This window comes from Pseudonaja textilis, chromosome 1 (assembly GCF_049901715.1).
Source record: "Pseudonaja textilis isolate UNSWEBS1 chromosome 1, rPseTex1.2, whole genome shotgun sequence".
Taxonomy (NCBI): Eukaryota; Metazoa; Chordata; class Lepidosauria; order Squamata; family Elapidae; genus Pseudonaja; species Pseudonaja textilis.
In genome coordinates this window covers 306752173-306771436 of record NC_141990.1, presented here as the reverse complement: position 1 = coordinate 306771436, position 19264 = coordinate 306752173, and the positions used below count along the sequence as shown (strand labels likewise).

The 19264-nt window shown below is 35.7% G+C and overlaps 1 protein-coding gene across 3 annotated transcripts in view; it reads left to right on the top strand.

Moving 5' to 3' along the window:
• ARID4A (AT-rich interaction domain 4A) overlaps positions 1–19264 on the top strand; it is a 55954-nt gene that overhangs the window by 17103 nt on the left and 19587 nt on the right. For all 3 annotated transcript variants that reach the window (XM_087922357.1, XM_026698675.2, XM_026698673.2), the window contains 3 exons: positions 5969–6048; positions 7878–7945; positions 9019–9188. In XM_087922357.1, coding sequence (XP_087778483.1) covers positions 5969–6048; positions 7878–7945; positions 9019–9188 — 318 coding nt within the window. The remainder of the gene's footprint in view (positions 1–5968; positions 6049–7877; positions 7946–9018; positions 9189–19264) is intronic.

Genomic DNA, 19264 nt, shown 5'->3' with positions numbered 1-19264 from the left:
CTGGACCACCACTCTTCTTCCTTCTAATCTGCCTCACAGGATTATTGTAGCTAAAATGTGAGGATGGAACTCTGTGATTCTTCTTTGAGCTCCTGCATAGAAAAACAGGATAGAAATCTAACCAAAAATGGCAATATTCTAAAGAAATCAGTTTTGTATTTCTGATTTATATGCTGTCCATTCTGTTTATATAGTACAGTAAAGCATCCCTATCACCAGTATTAAAACAGGAGTCAAGTGTGAGATGGGCAGCCATATAAATCCAATGAGTGAGTGAGTGAGTGAATGTGTGACAATACCAGACAAAGTTGCAGCGATAGGCCTAAATAAATATGTAAATGTTCTAGGAAATGTTTCAAATGGCAATTTTATTTATGCAAATTTGTTACAGCTCCCCAACTCTAGTGGACTGGGGAGTTGTACAAAACCAAAAAAATCCATAAAAACAAAGAAAATATACAAGCATACATGCAACCCAGACTAAAACTGTGTTAAAAACAATACAATAAAACAAAATAGCCCTCCCCCAAATACAGGCACAGCTGCCACACCAGGTAAATCTGTACAAAGCATTCCTGGCCACAACTGCCACAATTAAAGCAATAGCTACAAGTGCAGAAGGTCTCTCAGGTTGTTCACCACTCTCAATTGGGGAAGTGCAGCTCCATTAAAAACCAATAATGGTTTAAGATTGAGCCAAAGTTTGTTTCATCTCATCCAGATCCAAACAGTCTCCAGACACTGGATCGATATATCAGTAGTTTCACCTCTGCAAACCAGGATTGAGATGCAAAGCTAGGTATCATCAGCATATTAATAATACTGAACTGGTAACTGACCTCTCCCATTGGCTTCATGTAGATCAGTGTTTCTCAACCTTGGCAACTTTAAGATGTATAGAATTCAACTCACAGAATTTCTCAGCCAATTGTCGAGACATACTTATTAGATGTGTTTAATCTTAGGAGAGGGAAGAACATTGAGTCCCCAGACATCCCGATGTACAACCACAATTGAGAATGACCTTCTAGGGATAAAAAGAAATGTTTCCTATGGTGGAGCCCCCAGTGGCTTAATGCTCAGAGGAGGAAACCTAGAAAGAATCCACCACAATTGAATGAGCTGTTAAAAGTGGTGGTTTTATTTTTATTTCATAATCTTTGACATACAACCATAACTGAGCCCAAAATTTCACTTTTGTTAACTGAAACAGTTGTTAAGTGAGTTTTGCTCCAATTTATAACCTTTCTTGCTATAGGTATTAAGTGAATCACTGCAATTGTTGAGTTATTAACACAGTTGTTAAGTGAATGTGGCTTGTCCATTGAATTTGCTTGTCAAAAGGTTGCAAAAGGTGATCACATGACCGCAAGACACTGCAACCGTCATAACCACTTGCCAAGCATTAGAATTTTGATCATGTGACCATGGGGAGGCTTCAACAGTCATAAGTGTGAAATATGGTCAAAAGTCACTTCTTTCAGAGCTGTTGTAAGGTCAAATGGTCACTAAATGAATGGTTGTAAGTTGAAGATTACTTCTAACAATATGTGAGAATGATCCTGAGGGAGAAGAACAAATGTTTCCTGGGGGAGCCCGCAGTGTCTTAATGCTCAGAGGAAGAAACCTAGAAAGAATCCACTGCATTTGAATGAGCTGTTGAAAGTGGCGGTTTTATTTTTATTTTGTATAGTGTAGCAAAATGCACCATAAAATTCACAGAAACAAATTTAAAATGTGTATCAAAATATAAAATATCAGAGCAGTGAATTATTCTAAGAATGCACAGTATGAGTTATGAAGAAAATTATGAATAAAATTATGTATGAGAAGTTTATTGAAGTGATAAACCTGTGGCTAGATACCTAGATCATTTAGCCATTGGACAGCAGTGCCCTTGAGATGATGCATTTCATACAGAGACCTAGGGAACCTTCTGAGGGGCCATTCCATTGCGATATGCTATGTTAAAGTTTGTGGGATGTCCTACAGTCACAGTCAACCAACCCCATTTATACCATATTTCCAGTATTGGCATCTGCCACAAATCTGATTGAGGGCTGTCCAGATTTTCCTTAGGAGATCAAAGCCAAAGGGGCATTGTACTGGATCAGGCACTAAATTAGACAGATCTAGATTAGACATTGCCCACTAAAACAATATAGACTAGCCTCCTCATGATGCGCCCCGGGCAATGTGACTGTCATGGCTAAATAGTCTATACATTCTCCCTGGTGGACCTCACCAGGATCTCCCAGCAAGAAGCAGCAGCATGAATACTAGAAAAATGGTGAGAGATTTGTATCTTCAGACTTGCAAGATTCTGTTTATGAAGCTTTACAATAAAGTAGAATTAGCTTTTCTAATTGTATTTCCTATCTGGTTTATCTGGGAGGGCTGATATCCTCACCATAAGGCTCTGGATGTGACCTGTTTCCCCCATCCCCCACCCTGAGCATCAACTAGAACCAACCATTGACGAAGGGTATGAACCAATGAAGCACAGTGCTACTCCTAAACTCCTGCAGCTAATCCAGAAGGATACTGTGGTTAAAGTGTCAAAAGCTGTTGAGAGATCAAGGAGCACTAGGATGGATCTCCCACTTTCTTTGAAAAGTAATGAACAAGCACAACCAGTGCCCTTCTGCATATCATACCCTGTTTTGAAACCACACTGAAATGGGTCCAACAATAACCTCTTGAGGAAGGGACGTACTGCTGTTGGGCCATTCCCTCTCAAATAGGCTGGAAACATTTCAGGAAGCCAACCTGTGATTATGCCTCAGGCTGCTTTAATAATCTAGGAGGAACCAGGATCTAACAAATAAGAGGTTTAGCTAACAGACAGAGGACTTGTCTACTTCTTTGGGTGTAACTCAAAGAATAATATTCATTCCAGATAACAGCACAAACCTGCCTGAACAACTTGACTAGCGACTCTGATTTGCCTAGTCAAGGTTAATCAAATCTTAATGATTTTTGTCTGCCAGATTAATTGATTATTCCTTACCTAGCCCTGCAGATGATTCTGTGATCCATCTATCACCAATAGATTGACTAACAAAAGTTACTATAAGAGCAGAGAAATAGTGATATTTTGCAGACTTTATATCTATAATGTACATTTGTACTCGTATTCAGTTGGATTCACTCTTTGTCTTTCTCCAGAGACACTCCAGTTTTTGCTTCTGGTGTTTCACCTACTGGAGCTCTTCAGAAAACCAAGGAGCACCCTAGGATTGGTTTACAGAGAGAGTTTGTATAGGAACAATATGGCCCAATCACATGCCTATTATAGGCTATAGCCAAGGCCTCAGCTGACCTGCCAGACAGGTGTTCAAGAAAATCCCCAAGCTCCCTCTGAAAGCCAACAGGGTTCATCAGTCGTGCAAGAAGGGTCAACCAAACTTGCCCCTTCTCTCTCCAGAGGTAGGTGGACCCAAAATGTTAGAGGGCAACCAAAGAGAGTTATATTCATGGCAATGAATTATTAATAATGTCCTCCAACACAAGATTACAGTGCAACTGCTGTGAGACTTTTTTTCTATAATTCTGACACAAAGGGGGAAGAACAACTGCTTCTGTTGGTAACCTAAGAGCATGAATGGGTTATATGGGAGTAAACTGTCTTGTAAATAGCTTGATCTTTCACCAGGTAAAGCATTACATAATATTATGAGCTTCTCAGATTGGAGTCAGAGAATAGTCAGCCTCTATTGAAGCTGTTGAAGATGTGGAATAAGGTGGAAGCTGCAAGAAGTATAAATCAATAGTTGTGTTGCTGCATTCTGAGCCAGTTGCAATTTTTGGACTGCCTTCAGAAGCCATTCCATGAAGAGGTCATTGAATATTATTGAGGTTATCAGTAAACGAGTTATCAATTTTGGATTTGTTTTTTTTAGTAGGGAATGTTAAATAATAAGCATATTTTAGGGCCCCCAAGATAGTTCCTAAGAAGTTATGCAGAAACTTCCCAATATTATTTTATAGCAGGGTGAATATAGAACACTGGACACTAACAGATCCTTTTAAAAACATGTTCCAATGATTTAGCAAACAAGGTCCATGCTACTGTTTCTATTATTATAATGGAGAACTTACCAAGAAAAAAAAAAGTGACAATTGGTGGGGTAGGGGTTTTAAAGACACTTAAAAGCCAAGCAGTTGAGTGATTCAATATTTATTTGTTATTTCTTTTATTTGCTAAATTTATTTGCTGCTTTCTTGCACACGCAAATACAAGAATCTTATTTTGCTTTGTGAGGAGGCACACATCAAATACAATCAATGCAATGGAATAGGTAGGTAGTTTATTGCTTAAAAGGATGAATCCAAGTAGTATTGTTTTAAAAGAATTAGACAATTTCCTCACAGTACAACTCAAATGATATTAAGGTACTACTCACTGAAGATTATCTACTAGATCATCTGCTTGATAAAACTTCCATAGATGTTTCCAGCTATGCAATAAGGGAGAAAATCCATAGCTCAGAGGTGATATTCAGCAGGTTCTGACCAATTTTGGAGAACCGGTAGCGGAAATTTTGAGTAGTTCGGAGAACCGGCAAATACCACCTCTGACTGGAGATTTTATAGTATTCTCCCCGTGCCACGCCCACCAAGCCATGCCCACTGAACCGGTAGTAAAAAAATTTGCCATAGCTGTTTGTCCTTTGCAAATGCCATGGCAAGTTCCTATGTTAGGTTCCTCAGTTCCTATGTTAAATTTGGTTGCCTGAATGACTCATTTTAATGACCACTTTTGCATTTACTATTTCTGTCTTAATCAAATGAGAAATTTCTTCAAGATTAAATATTTGTGATGTGTTAATGGCAAAAATAAGCCTGAGAACTATTTCAATTAAATCATATCATATCGTTAGAAATCTTACATGCTTAAATCTTACCTGTATACTACTAAACTTCTTTTGTGTGTTTGTTATCTTCAATTAGCCCAAATGGTGCATTGTATCACAAAAATTTTCAAGATAGCTCAAATATCTACTAATTTAAACAAGGCATACAAAATCCAGGACCCGTTACAGTATTGTATAATTGAAATATTAAGGATCCTCATACCAGATGTGGTCATAAAGTTGTGGCTTCTGTAGCATTGCCACAAACATGTGATCATGATTTCCAACATCCTCTGCCAGCTTCCTACGGTATAAGCAGTCAGTGGGGAAGCTGGCAAGGAGGTCAGAGGTTACTCCTATTTCCACTGGTTGTTGTCCCCCCCCCCCCACTGCCCATTGTCATTTTGTTACTCTGATTAGGGAATCGGGAAATATATCCGAAAGAATGACCCAACTAATGGATTCTTTAGTATATTCTAAAGCTAAATAAAGCTCATCTGTTTGGTAGCAACTTTATATAGAAAGGGTGTTGTTGTTGTTGTTTTGGCTAGACTACATATGGATTTGCATCACATCCTGAGATAACTCAGTCCTATCTGTTACTTCTGATGCTATTCTGCCTTCTCCACATTTTTTCATCAGTGAAATACCTGGCATATCAACCATATCTTTTATAGAAAGCAATAAAATTTATAATTGACAGTAAGTCTAATAGTGTGGCTAGAATGGATGCTAACTACTCTCCAAATCCCATACCCTTCCTTTAAATACAAGAGACTGGCACTGGATCAGTTTTCATTTTGCTGTTAAATTCATAAGGCAACTATTGTGTTTATGTGGCAGTAAAGAGTTTTATTTGAGTGTAAATGGTATGATATACGTGTTGTCCTAAATTTAATGTTAACTATTATAATTTATTGGATGATCTCTAAAGAGAGGAGAAAAAATTATCTTCCTTCATAGTGATTACTTAAGCTTGTATTTTTTCTAGATAATTGTTGCACCTGGGAGAGGCCATAACATAGTTTGAACCTTGTTTACATAAACTGTTTTTTTACTAATGGAAAATGGAAAACACTGCCTAGTCTAATGTGTTTTACTTGAAACCCCAGGTCTTATCCCCCAGCTGCAGTGATGACATTTTAGTGAAAAAGGACCAGTGTTTAGTTCGTTCTTTTGCAGATTCCAAATTGTAAGTAAATTTTAGACAACATTCCTATATAGAATTTGAGAATTTGTTTGTGTGTGTGTGTGTGTGTGTGTAGATGATATATTATAAATAATATATATTATAAACATAAACTGATTTTTAACTGAGAAGCAGAAACCAGGAAGATGAAACTTAAAAGTATTTAAGAGGAAACTATTTATTTATTTTACTTCATTTGGGATTATCCTGCAGCAGGTATAACTATTTTGGAAGTTTTAAATGTTGGTGACAATTAACAATTGCATGCTATGTGTAAAATTACAAAGCATGATTGATAAGAAGGGCCACTGTAATTCATTTTTCTTTTCCATTCCAACTAGTGCTCCTTATCTTGCAGTCCAACTGACATTTAAGTCAAAATATATCTCTATAGGCCTTGATGGAACCTACATTTTTGGCAATTTGGAAGTATGGCATATACTTCAGATTAATCTAGCAGAAACACCAGACATATACAATAGATATACATACATTTGAAGATAGCTTGCTATCGACAATATTTTCACATAATGGTCTCTCTATAGACCTTACAGTGTTTTACTACTTTTGCAATCAGCAGATGCAGCAATAATTTTGTCAAGTGAGTTTTTATAAAATTGGAGTTCAAACTTTTGGATATTGGCTTAATCAAAGCCACCAGTAAATCTGTGGTAAAATTGAGATTTGAACCCAAATCCATTTTTGTTGTCTATTCTTTCAGGGCCTGACCTAATGCTGTCTTACAAGGAAGGCAAACCAAACTAGTAAAATTTAAAGATATTTATTTTAATATATTTGTATGACTTTCCATCTTTAAACAACTCTGGGCTCACAGCAATAAAACCATAGGAAAACTAAATAAAAAAATGTTTCCTCAATCAGGGGATTCCAACAACTCTCTACAGTGTCCACAACTCTACCTCAGTGTTTGGGTAATGAGCCAGATTTAGTGGCCTTCCAAGAAGACCCAAGGGGTTGGGGGCTTTCTGGATTGCTGTGGCAAATATATAAGGTAGGGACAATCATGGAAAAGCAGTGACATTGCTTTAGTTATGTATTAGTTAGCTTGTATCCCAATTCAATCACACTCTAAGCAGCTTACAAGGACCAGATAAATAATGGCTAAACATGAACAAACAAGATCAGGAGAATACATGATGCCCATGAAAGAGGAAAATACTGTAGGTTCAAACAACATTGCGAAAAATGTCCCATGTGATGTGAGTGTGGCCACCTCTATACTTATTCATCATCAGCCCTGATTATTAATAAATTCCATTAATCAATTCATTTTTAACCATATTTCTATGTTGCTGCAGTTGAAATCTCAGCTTCTGTAGAAAGGGTACAAATTTATACATGGTTAAAAAAGCAAGCTCTTAAAATGTACAAAAGTAAAAATGACCAAAAGAAAATAAAGATAAATGAGAATGAGATGGACACATTCACATCAGGGGAAATTGCTCTGGAACATTCTTCAAGAATTTCTGAAAGAAAAGCACAAGCAGTTTGATCTTCATGGGGAGGCTGTTCCACAGCATCAGTGCTACTGTAGTTCCCTGAGCCTGCCCAGTTTCTTCCTGGTCAAGGTAATCAGTTGGGCTAGTATTGATGGGACCAGATATTAATTAAAACATTTTGGTAGATGCCAAACTTAATCTTTCAAAACATGTGATAACACAACCTTACTAAATGTTAAACATTGAAACAACATTTCTTCATAGAGCAGAGAAATTTTAGCATTGACAATACAAGTAGCAGCATTAAAGGAAAGAGTAATAGAAATTAATCAACTTTTTAGAACGTAATATAAATAATTAATTTTATTGCAGTTATTCGGTAGCAAGAAAGGATGTTGAAGAATTAGATTTTAGAAACTCAGAGCTGCCTTCTAATAAAGGTAAATGTTAACATTTGTTAATTAGATTATTAACAAGTTAATTTATTGTGCTATATATATTTAATTGCCATATTATGTTTTTAACATGAAAGAAAGATGCAATTGAAAGTAATGCCTAATGGTTGTTGACAGCCTTGTTTGTGCCTTATTCAATTCTGACTCCAAGAAGCAAAATCACCGAAGCACAAAATTCTGAAATATAGTTACATATGTCACATTTATCATAACAAAATGATAGGTGGTATTCATCAGGTTCTGACCAGTTCTGGAGAACCGGTAGAAGAAATTTTGAATAGTTCAGAGAACCGGCAAATACCACCTCTGACTGGCCCCACCCCCATCTATTCTCTGCCTCCTAAGTCCCAGCTGATCGGCTGGGACTTCTTTTGTTGCCCTGCATAGGAGAACGGAGCTGGAAAGCAGGTTAGTGGGGTGGGAATGGAGATTTTACAGTATTCTTCTCCTGCCACACCCACCAAGCTATGCCCACAGAACTGGTAGTAAAAAAATTTGAATCCCACCACTTGGCACCACTGACATATATGTCATTTTACACAAGAATATGTAATCACTATTTCAGAGGTGTTTTATAAAGAAAGCTTACTTAACAAGCTGTAGCAGCTTTGTTTTGCCACAGGCATTGAATATTGCCACATTATATGTTAAGAGAAGCAAAAGTTATGATGGGCTGATAGCCTTGATAGTCCAACATCCAGACATCTTGCAACAGTCAGTGAATGATAATTTTCACTGGCCCTGCCATAAAATACATCAGTAACAAATGAACGTTTGTTCATTTTATCGGGGTAATTTAATGTAATTAATTTTCTCTAAGATTAAACATCTGGAATTAGTGGCAACAATAAGCCTGAGAAATGTATGAAATTAATCATATAGTTGTTAAAATCTTACATGCTTAAATCTCATATCTTCTAGAGGTAAATAAAATTCAGCCCTGAATTTTATTTACAATCTGAAATCAAAAATGGCTAGCAGAGAAGCAGAGTTAGTAGTGATTTGCAATGATTATGTAATTTATTCCGATTACCTTGATGGATAATTTTCCTCCCAAGGGGTACAAGAGGCAAGCTCATTCTTCCATTGGAAAACCATTCCTTCTAATTGGAAGATGGACATGCGTGAAATCTTGGAATCCTCCAGCAGTGATGAAGAAGATGGAGGAGAGACAGGAAGTAATGATGATGAAGAAGAAAAAGGAGAACAAAAAGAGGAAGAAGTAGTGGTAAGCATATTAGCAACTTTGTTTGATATGTCTTAACCAAATATATAGCCATTGTTATTTGTTTCTTATATAATATTGCTCCTCAAATGATTACTTCAAAAGTAGGCTTCAACAGGCTTCGCTTTCTTCAATCTGGCATTATCCAGAACATCTAGAAATCCCATGTGCCTCAAAACTCTAGAAATTTTAATACGATGCAACTGGAGGATATCGAGTTGAGGGAAGTTGGGGGCCTGTTTTTCAAAGGCAAGGTTGATGATACATACTTCCTGATTTCTCCTACTTAACTTTTTCTGCAAGTGGGAGCAGTTTACAGTCACCAGGAATTTAAATTATCATAGAAAGCTTGATATAAGCATTTGAGCTTGGACTCCTAATTTAGATTCTTTTCTAACAAGTAATTTTGGAAGCTTGCTTGTTACCAATAATCCATTGTTGCCCTGAATTCCTTTATGCATCTATAACTAACTAGTGAATTATAGAAATAGGAAAAACCTCCAGATTCTTCTATCACTACTCAATTTGAGGAGCTTGGCACCTTCTGAAAAAGACAATTTTTTAGTGCAGTAACAGTGAAAGACATAAGATCAGAGATATTTTAATAAACCCTGTAAAGAAGAAATGCTGTGTTTCCAGTACTAACCAAAAATTATGATTATGTGCCTCAAATGAGGTTAATAAAAGGATAAGAAACAAGAGACATTCAATCTAGGATCTTAAATACCTTTCTGAGAACTACAGAAATATTCTACAGAAAACTACAGAAGATACCGGGGCTGTACAATGCTTCGTATTTGATTCTAAAAGGGTGCTTCAGATTTCATGGGGGCACAAATATATCTGCATTCCGTTTTCTAATTGGGGGTAAGAGTATATTGTATATAACTCAGGTAGCTGTGTGGGTCTTGGGTGCTCTCTGAACTTGGTTACTTGCTTACAGATGTTTCATTATCCAACTAAATAATACCATCAGTGCCATTAATCAGTGCACTGGTTAACAAGTTGGGTAATGAAACATTTGCAAGCAAACAACCAGCTCAGAGAACATGAAGGACTCTACAGTCCAAATAGTGGAACCAAGCAAATCAACCAACAAAGCTCACTTAACTTCCTGGCCCCAAACTCTGAAAGAATAGCCAGAACTTTAATGAAAGCCAACAATAAGACCTGTTTGGATTTCCTGGGAGTTGCTGTTCCATAGGGCAAATACTGCATTAGAGAAAGCATGACTACTAGGTCTCACAAGATGAAATGGCTGAATACATGGGACCTAGAATATGTGTCGCCTCCTGATTCTTATGGCATGTGTATCAAATAATTTGGCCCGGGGTCTTGCAGTATAGGCAAGATTGTCCTGCCTTAAAAGATTTGCAAGGCCCATATTGTACATCATAAAGTTGCTGACTGTGATACAATTTAAACATGGTATTTTAAAATTGTGTATAGAGTGAAAATATGAACTAACATAAATCTTACAATAATTAAATCTGAAATTTCTTTATCTGAGGGCATTTTGAGAGAAGAGAGCAAGGCAGTGTGTTCAATATCCTTAATTTCATTAATTTTTACACCAAGAATTAAGTATTTTCCCTATAGTGCACTTCCTTTATCTGAGTAGGTTCTGTATTTACTAATTTTTATATTTGACTATGTAATCTGTCAGCTTTAAGACACAATAGGCAAAACAATGTGGTTTTTCTTAATACAGTTTCTGGGAGTCAATAATTCAACTTCATGACATGTATATTCTCCTAGATCTTTTTTTCATTTTGCATTCATGATTCTGGCTTTGTACACTTAAATAATACTACTTGAATTTTTCCAGTTTTTCTTATTAAAGAAAAATGTACCATCATTTTTATACATAATATCTTGGTGAAGAAGTATGATTCTTTTGATTTTCTCTAGACTTTTAACCTGTTTATTATTTTTCATAACTGGATTCTTTTCACTATACAGTAGTATGAAAAGTAATTTTGCCAAATATAATTTCATTATTTTTCTCTCTCCTATTTTGAGGAACCCTCTCTTAGGTACTGACTGATCTTGCCAGGATTTTAATGCCGAGTAGGCTTAGGTCTAGTTAAAATAACAAATTATTAGTATTAGTATTATAACTTTGTCTCATTCTTTTTAAAAACATCCCAAAAAGTGTCATCTCCTCAGTACTGCTTCAGTTCTGTTGCTAGAAAAACTTCATGAGCAAGTTAATGAAATTAGAACCGGTAGGACCTGACTTTGGAAAGGAGAGTTTACTTTTTTTAAAGGTCAAAAGACAGAGGCCTCTGAATAAAAAATATTCATTATAATAGATGAAGAACCTATAGTATGAAGACTGTAAGAAGTTATATAGTGGGAACATGACTCTAGTATTATTTGTGCCAAAATGTCACATTGCCATATCTTCTACTACAGCAAGGGGCTGAAAATATTGAAATGGATATATGGTAACCTGACTTCTTTTTTTGGATAGTTGGTCACTGATTAGGAAAATGATGTGGGTTTTTTTGTGTTGTAACCTAATGGAGTGTTGTCTGAGTGTTGAAATTGTTTACCACAAAGGATCAAGGCATATTCTTCCATGCCTGCCTTCTTAGAAATGCAGAACTACTTATTGGAGGAAGAAACCAAGAACTCCTGTTATTGATCAACATCACCATCACAAATTTTATATATAGTACTGTACAGTCTACATCAGGGGTCCCCAACCACCAGGCCACGGACCGGTACCGGTCCATGGAACATTTCCTACCAGGCCGCCGGTTTGCTGGGCAACGCCATCTTGTTTGACGAGAAAGTGCTTCTGGGTGAGCTTTTCTGTTTGGAAAGCGGCATTTGGGTCCTGAAGGAATCCTCGTGCCTTAGTTTCATTGAAGGGAGGGGCTTCAAACAAAACTAAGGCGTGATTAGATTCTTTCAGCACCCAAGGCAAGGCGAGCCGAGCGACCGTCCCGAAGCCGTCCCGAAGCGAAGCCCATCGACAAAGATACAAAGGAGGAGTTGAAGGTGGCAGGGAGAAGCGGGGGACGGGTGGCTGGCCGGTCGCTCGGCTTGCCTTGCCTTGTCATGTGTGCTGATGCCGGTACCGGGCCGTGGATCATTTTGTGATGCCGGTACCGGGCCACGGCACAAAAAAGGTTGGGGGCCACTGGTCTACATCATTTGGAAAGCCGCATTATTAATTAAGAAATTGTTGTATGTGGCAAGCCAGCATTTGCTCAAATATATCTTGATTGAGAGAGCAAATAAAAATTACTGGTTCAGATGACAACCAGTTAAATATACCTTGAGTGAATATATCCATAGTTTATTAGCCATGTTTGCTAAACATACTAATTAGCGGGATGGACCAATGGATTGCTAAATTGTAATCTAAACTGAATATGTTCACTGTGTTAATATTCTATATGTTAGGTATACAAGTTTTTAGAAGAAAATAGCATCAATTACTTCCTAAAGGTAATACAAAGTGTGCTATACACATAGGATAAATAGTACGTTAAAAAAAAAAAACCTCACATTGATCATTCTGATTCAAAACTCACCTGGCCATAATGTATTTGAGAGCTTATATCTTATCCTCAGCACCTTCATATGGAAGATAAGATCGAATTACTTGCTTTCATTTTAATATTTAGTATTCAGAAAACAGATTTTACTCTCTATAACCATGACTACAGAATGAACTTCTGATTTAAAAAGGAGAACTACTGTGGTGCCTTCTTAATCTCCCGAATCCTGAGTTTAAAGTGCGAGATCTGATCACTACTGGTTAAATGTAAACTCCTTCCATTTCTGGCAAAGTAATAGGGCTTCTGAAAAGTTTTTAAATCCCAATTTAAAAGTGACTTTTGATTCCTCTGATTTGTGGTAGTCAGCAAAGCTTTATTATTTCTATGCTTGTTTCTAGTGTGTCACCTCCCCCTCCCAAAACGCCCCCCATGATATTTCAAGACACCTGGCATGTGAACATTATTGTATTCCATTTCCTTCTTTACACCTTATAGTTTATCTAATCCTGTATAGATATGTTTTGGGACTGGAACTTCTAGGGTGAGGTGAAGAATTATGTGAATAACTGTTGCAATCCATCTTCCGAAGTATCTGGAAAATCTGCTCTCTACATCCTTTTTGAATTTGTAATGCATATAGGGAGGGAAACTATATATGATGTTAATTTTTCAGTACTTGCTCTTCTAAGTGAAGAAATTGTGAGTGGATAATTAGAGCAGTGGTTCTCAACCTCAGTAAGTTTTAAGACCTGTGGACTTCAACTCCCAGAATTCCCTAGGCAGCATGCTTCCCGGGCATTTCTGAAAATTGAAGTCCACACATCTTAAACTTCATGTGGTTGAGAAAAGCCAAAGCTGTTTCTTCAGAAACTAATGATAAAATATTATACCTTTATTTGGTTTTTTACAAAGCAGTGCTTTTTGTTTACTTTGTTTACCAAAGTTTTGCACTTTACATACTTTTAGATTGTCTGGTTTTAAACATTAGCCAAGATTGGAAAAGGAAAAACAAGCCTAGGGTGACAAAAAAAATGGGAACTTTCTGCGTTTGCGCATCTAAAACTTAAAGGTTACATCTATTGAAAACAGAAAAGGAGAAAAAACTAGGATGAGTTAAAGTACAATCTTGTTTCCCTTTCACTTCCCCCTGGAAGTCTGTGGTCTTAATAAGGCTGAAAACAGAATGGCTGTTCATGGTTAGAGGCTGCCTGCCGGGTTGCCATGGTAATGCACTGTTGGTTGCAAGTGAGCATGCTCAGAAAAGAGGAAGATTTAGCAGAGGCTTGGCAGAGTGCCCGGGGAGGCTTACCAGATGCTTTGAAATGGGCTGTCTCTTTCTTTTCCTTTCATGTAATGTCTGATTTTTTTTTTAACATGGAAGAGAATGTAAGCAATGCTGCATAACATTGGATTCAGTGCAGCAAAGGAGGAACGCAAATATTTGCAAGTTAGGCTGGAGTGCATTGAGGCACCGTGAGCTGATTAGGTAGAAAAGCAAATGTAACCATTTTACATTTGAGAGAAAATGCAGCACCTGGGTAAGGATTATTTGTGGATTCAGGTTGTAACTTATTTAGTTAGCCGTGCATATGGGCCTTGAAGAGGAAGGGTTGGGTTTAGATTTTGTAAGTTTCTGGTCTTTTTTTCTGGCTTTTTCGTGATGCATGTATTTTCTTTCCTTTGCAAAACGACAATTGGAATCTGGTTATAGCTTTTAGTGTGCCATAAAATAATGGCTTTTAACAAAATGGAGTCACTTTCCACGCAAACATGCTAATACTGAACAAAGTGTAGAGCTTGATCGTTTGTGGAATGTGGAATCTCACCCTTCCCCTCCCCCTCCCTCATGTTGTTATACACAGTTAATAGGCCACATTTTGCTGGGTGTGAACTGTTGCAGACTGCACTGACTTTTAATGCTAGCATTTGTAAATATCCTGCTGTTTTAGGTAAGTGAATAGAAGTCTAGACTGTAAAAATCTAAATGTTGTTGCTTGAAGCTGTTATTTGGTTCTAAAGAGCTTTAGCTTTTCAAACAAAAGAGAAGGGGAGGAGAGGAGCTTTGTTGGGGGGGGGGATAAAAATGGCATTCCTGTGGATATTTTTCAGACTTAATTTGAAGTAAAATAAACTATTCGGCAATTATTGGAAGGTAAAGTAAAAAAAAATAGATTGCTGGAAAAAATTGCTGAATCTATTGTTTCATGAAACAGAGGAGATTATTTCTTCAAAAAAGGAATATAGGTGTAGAAACAGTGGCATATTTCTATGCTGTCAGCAGAAAAATCAACATATTGAATGCTGAATTTATAATTTAAAATTTTTTAACACATTCACTGTTCTTGTCTATCTCCATTCTTGTTTTTTTTACATCTGAAAGGAATAGTCAAAATGGTTTTTATTTTTTTAACAAACAAAATGCAGTAATAGGGAAGCCAATAGGTAGCTAGAGACCTTGTGACTCCTATAGTAATTTTTTTAAAAAATAATATGTTTATTTAAAAGGGCATAGTTCTTTATTAAACCATTACAATATTTGAAGAAGCCCCTGTACAAATTTTTATCAGATATTTATATTGCATGTTTGGACAATGCAGTCATCCCAGGAATAGTGGACCAATTCTTAGATAAACGGATTTAGGTCCAATCCAGCAATTATTACTTTACTTATTACAGTCGTGTTTATTTAAGACTCCACTCTGTCCTCTTGAAATAAGTAGAGGTTCTATAGCAGCAGCCACCTTCCTATTACTTTTCAATGTACTCAACATGATTAGGAATTTGAACTCAGGGCTTCCTTGTTGAAACATAGGCTACTTTCTATTGCATACTGTAATAGTAGACTTTAAAATGTATATTTAATAGATTATGTAAAATAAATTTGAGGAAATAATCACTAAATTATCCAGAAAGATGCCTATATAGAATATAACATCTCTAATAGTTGCATGTCTCTTGTCTGATGTGATTTGCAAAAGCTGTACATAACAAGGATCCCAAAGTTGTCCTAGTATTTTTAAACCAATTTTTCTGCAACTTCTGTGCATTAAGATACTTTAACCTAAACCAAAAGGGGTTGTCATTATCCAAATAGTGTACAGTATGTGAATTTGGAGAAGCTTTTATGTAGTGCTTTTTAGTCACGATATAAAGCATTCCTCTTGAAATTTTCTTAATTTTGAAAGCTATTATGAGTCTCTTTTAACTAAAAACAATTCAACTCTTCAGAGATTAAATAGTTAGTTTCAGGTTTGAATAACTAGAATTCTGTTTAAAATAGCATTAGGCACTTTTCCTTTTAAAACAGCTTTGTTGGACTTCATACTGAATCAGAATGTGTCTATGTTATTTAGTTTAAAATTTAAAATGCTTTTTTTTACTCTTAAGAGTTAAAACACTGTTTTTTCTATAGGGCAAACATTTCTGATTTTTTCCCCTTCAGATTACTTAGAGTCTCATTTCTCATTAGATACAATATTAGGAATTTATTTATTCTGGGCAAGTTTATTAGGAATCCTATTCTGGGCAAGGATATATTAATTTCAATTTTAATGGCTGAATTTCAATACCATAGTAGCATTATGTTTTGAATTTAATGAAACACTTAGAATTATTTTCAATGTTAAAACACTAAGCTATCAACAATTGGAACATAATATATTGTTCAGGCTATTTAATCTAATTGGTATTAGGGGATTGCTGCTAAAACTGTTCAGTTTTGTTGCTACTTAACCAAGCACACAAAGCTAAGAATTATGCTTTGCAGTTCATTAGAACCTTGTAAATATATAAAAAATCAAGAGTTTCCATTTGATTGAACGTATTTTCACTGCCCTCTGTGTTCTAGAATGTACATGTACTGCAGGCCAAAATTTCAATATCCATTTGACTCTTGTGTCCTTGCAGAAAGGTGGTTGCATGTACATTGGATGAGATTTTTTCTGCATTAAACATGTTCAAACCTGTCCAGCAATTCAATAATATTTCATTAACAAATGTAATATTGCATTTTTCTTAAGAGACAAATTATAACTTTTTCAGAACATTGTAACATATAATTGTATATATAGCATAGTGACTTTGAAAATGAATATCCTAGCATTATGAACATTTTTGCATAAAACATACTTACCAATATATAAATTTAGTTAATATAAATGTGTTCTTTTATACTTTAAACAAGATCATGTATGGCATCTCAATTATAGTATTTGGTATCCTCTACTGATAAATATATTCTACAATGTTTCAGTAATTCTTACATTTTCTTTTTAAAGGGAGGCAAAAATGTATTATTTTCCAGTCTTTTTCCTTTAGAATCTGTCTGAATTTAACTGCATATTAGCTGTAACCATATTCTATAACCTAAACAAAGGTTTCATTTAAAATGGTTACGAAGAAATATAATTACTCGGCTGTTCAAATTCCTTCATAAATGCAAAGATTTGTATGCGTAAGAAGTTCTTGTTTTATTTTGCATAAGGAACAAACAAATATTAGACTACAGTAAATCTCTAATGATTTTTCTTTTATTAATCCCATTGCCTTCTAATCTGGAATTTTAGAAAGAAACAATTCCTTCATTGATTTAAAACAGTACCTGAAGAGTGCTACTGAAGTTGAATACAGCTGATTGTTAAAGGGTATATAAACATAGATATTTCAAAGAAGGAACCATACATTTACTTCATTTGTATTGTCTGATTCTTTAAAAGTCTATCTTACTACCATGCCAAGTTAATTGAAACAATGATAACTTTACAAGGACATTGTTGAGGACATATGAGTGTCATCCTATTTGTGATCTAGTATCTTATAAGCCTTTTGCTGTATTTTGACAAAAAATGTACATTTAATATTTGATACAAAAAAATCTATGCTTCTCCACTACCCTTGTATTTTTTATTCTTTTGCAAACTTAAGTTTAGATTGCTCTCGTCTAGATGTTTTCATGCAATACCATCGTTTAAATATTTTAGCTCTTTACCTATTTTATGTTCTTACCAGAGAGATCAAGTTTGTATACAGTTATTTCCAAATAAACAGGTTTAAGGATAAGGCTGTTTTCTACAAGATACTTTTCTGGAAAAATACAGACTTGAAGCTTTATACACTTGAAGCTCCAAATCACATTTGTCTTGCCTGTCTTTGTTCAGTTTCCTCTTGAATGAAAAGAATCAAATTACCAATGGGCACACATTCAGAATTTCACATACACTGATTTTACTGAAAGCAACTGAAAGCTTAGGAATTTAGTTCTCTGGTGTTGCTCATATAAGGTTACCCTAGTGATCCTTAAATTTTCGACAAATTTATATTAATCTCAAAGGTATAACTTTAACAAAAATCAGTTTTGAGTTGCTGTAGACGTTTTGCTCAATATATCTGATAAACCTTATGGCATATGAATTTCCTAAACTTCATGCCTACTTACGTTTTGCAGCAGCAATCATGCACCAGCAGACATGAAGTTTAAGAAATTCATATGATGCCACTGAGGTTTATCAGATATATTGAGAAAAATGTCTACTGCAACTCAAATCAATATTGATTTTCATAATATATTTACAGAAACAGATGCACAAATTAATCTTAGGACCATTTTTGTTTATATATAAAAATCACATTATGCAGGATTTTAGGACAGGGACACTATAGGAGTAAAAAGACCAGTTTTGAGATTTCTGATAGGGCATTGCTCCCCAATCTGTGTTTGGAAATAACAGGTTTGCTATAAGAATACTACACTTGATTCATAATGCAGGTGCCACTGTTTTCTTTTTAGAAAAGCAGGAACATGGGGATATCTTGCAATAGTTTCAGGTGGGAGCATCAACATCCTAACATTTTGCAGGATAATACAATTCCATCCATCTAATTAAAATGTTAATTTTATTTAATATTAGATCCTATGGAGGCCATCCACCATGGAGAGTTGCATGTGCTACATGGCCTCAAGGCATTAACCTGTCAATGCTTGCAATGCATTGTTTCATGTGTTGTTACTCAGAAGCTTTTAGTATTGATGAAGTAATCTGCATTAAGGGAAGTATGGAAACCATTGAGCTAGGATTAGTTAAGAAAATTACTGAAGAAAAGTAGACAAACTCCGCTATCTAGAAGCTACTTTCAAAGAATGTAAGCAAGCAAGTTGCTGTAATAGCATATATGGTTGTAATAGCCAAATTTGAACTAGAGTTAAGTCATCCCTATCTCCCTAATAAGAGTAAGGTCCCACTTATCCCCAATCCAGTTAGCTAACCAGTCCATATTATATGGTTATAGAGAGTGGGCAAAGAGAAATTCTGTGCCTCATTGAAGAGCCATCTGAAGGAAGGGCTGATGAAAGTACAATAAGGAGAGATTCAAAAAAGCTTTTTGAAAATAATGGAATTTTATATTTGCCATATTTTGATGGATTTGTTAATTCATAGCCAATATACTTTGGAAAGTGGTGAATACCAACAAAAAATAGGACATTAAATAACAAGAGGGAATTATTGGAATGCTTAGAGAAAGCTAAATTAACACAGATGTTGTGCTCAGTAACTCTAGAATGCCGAA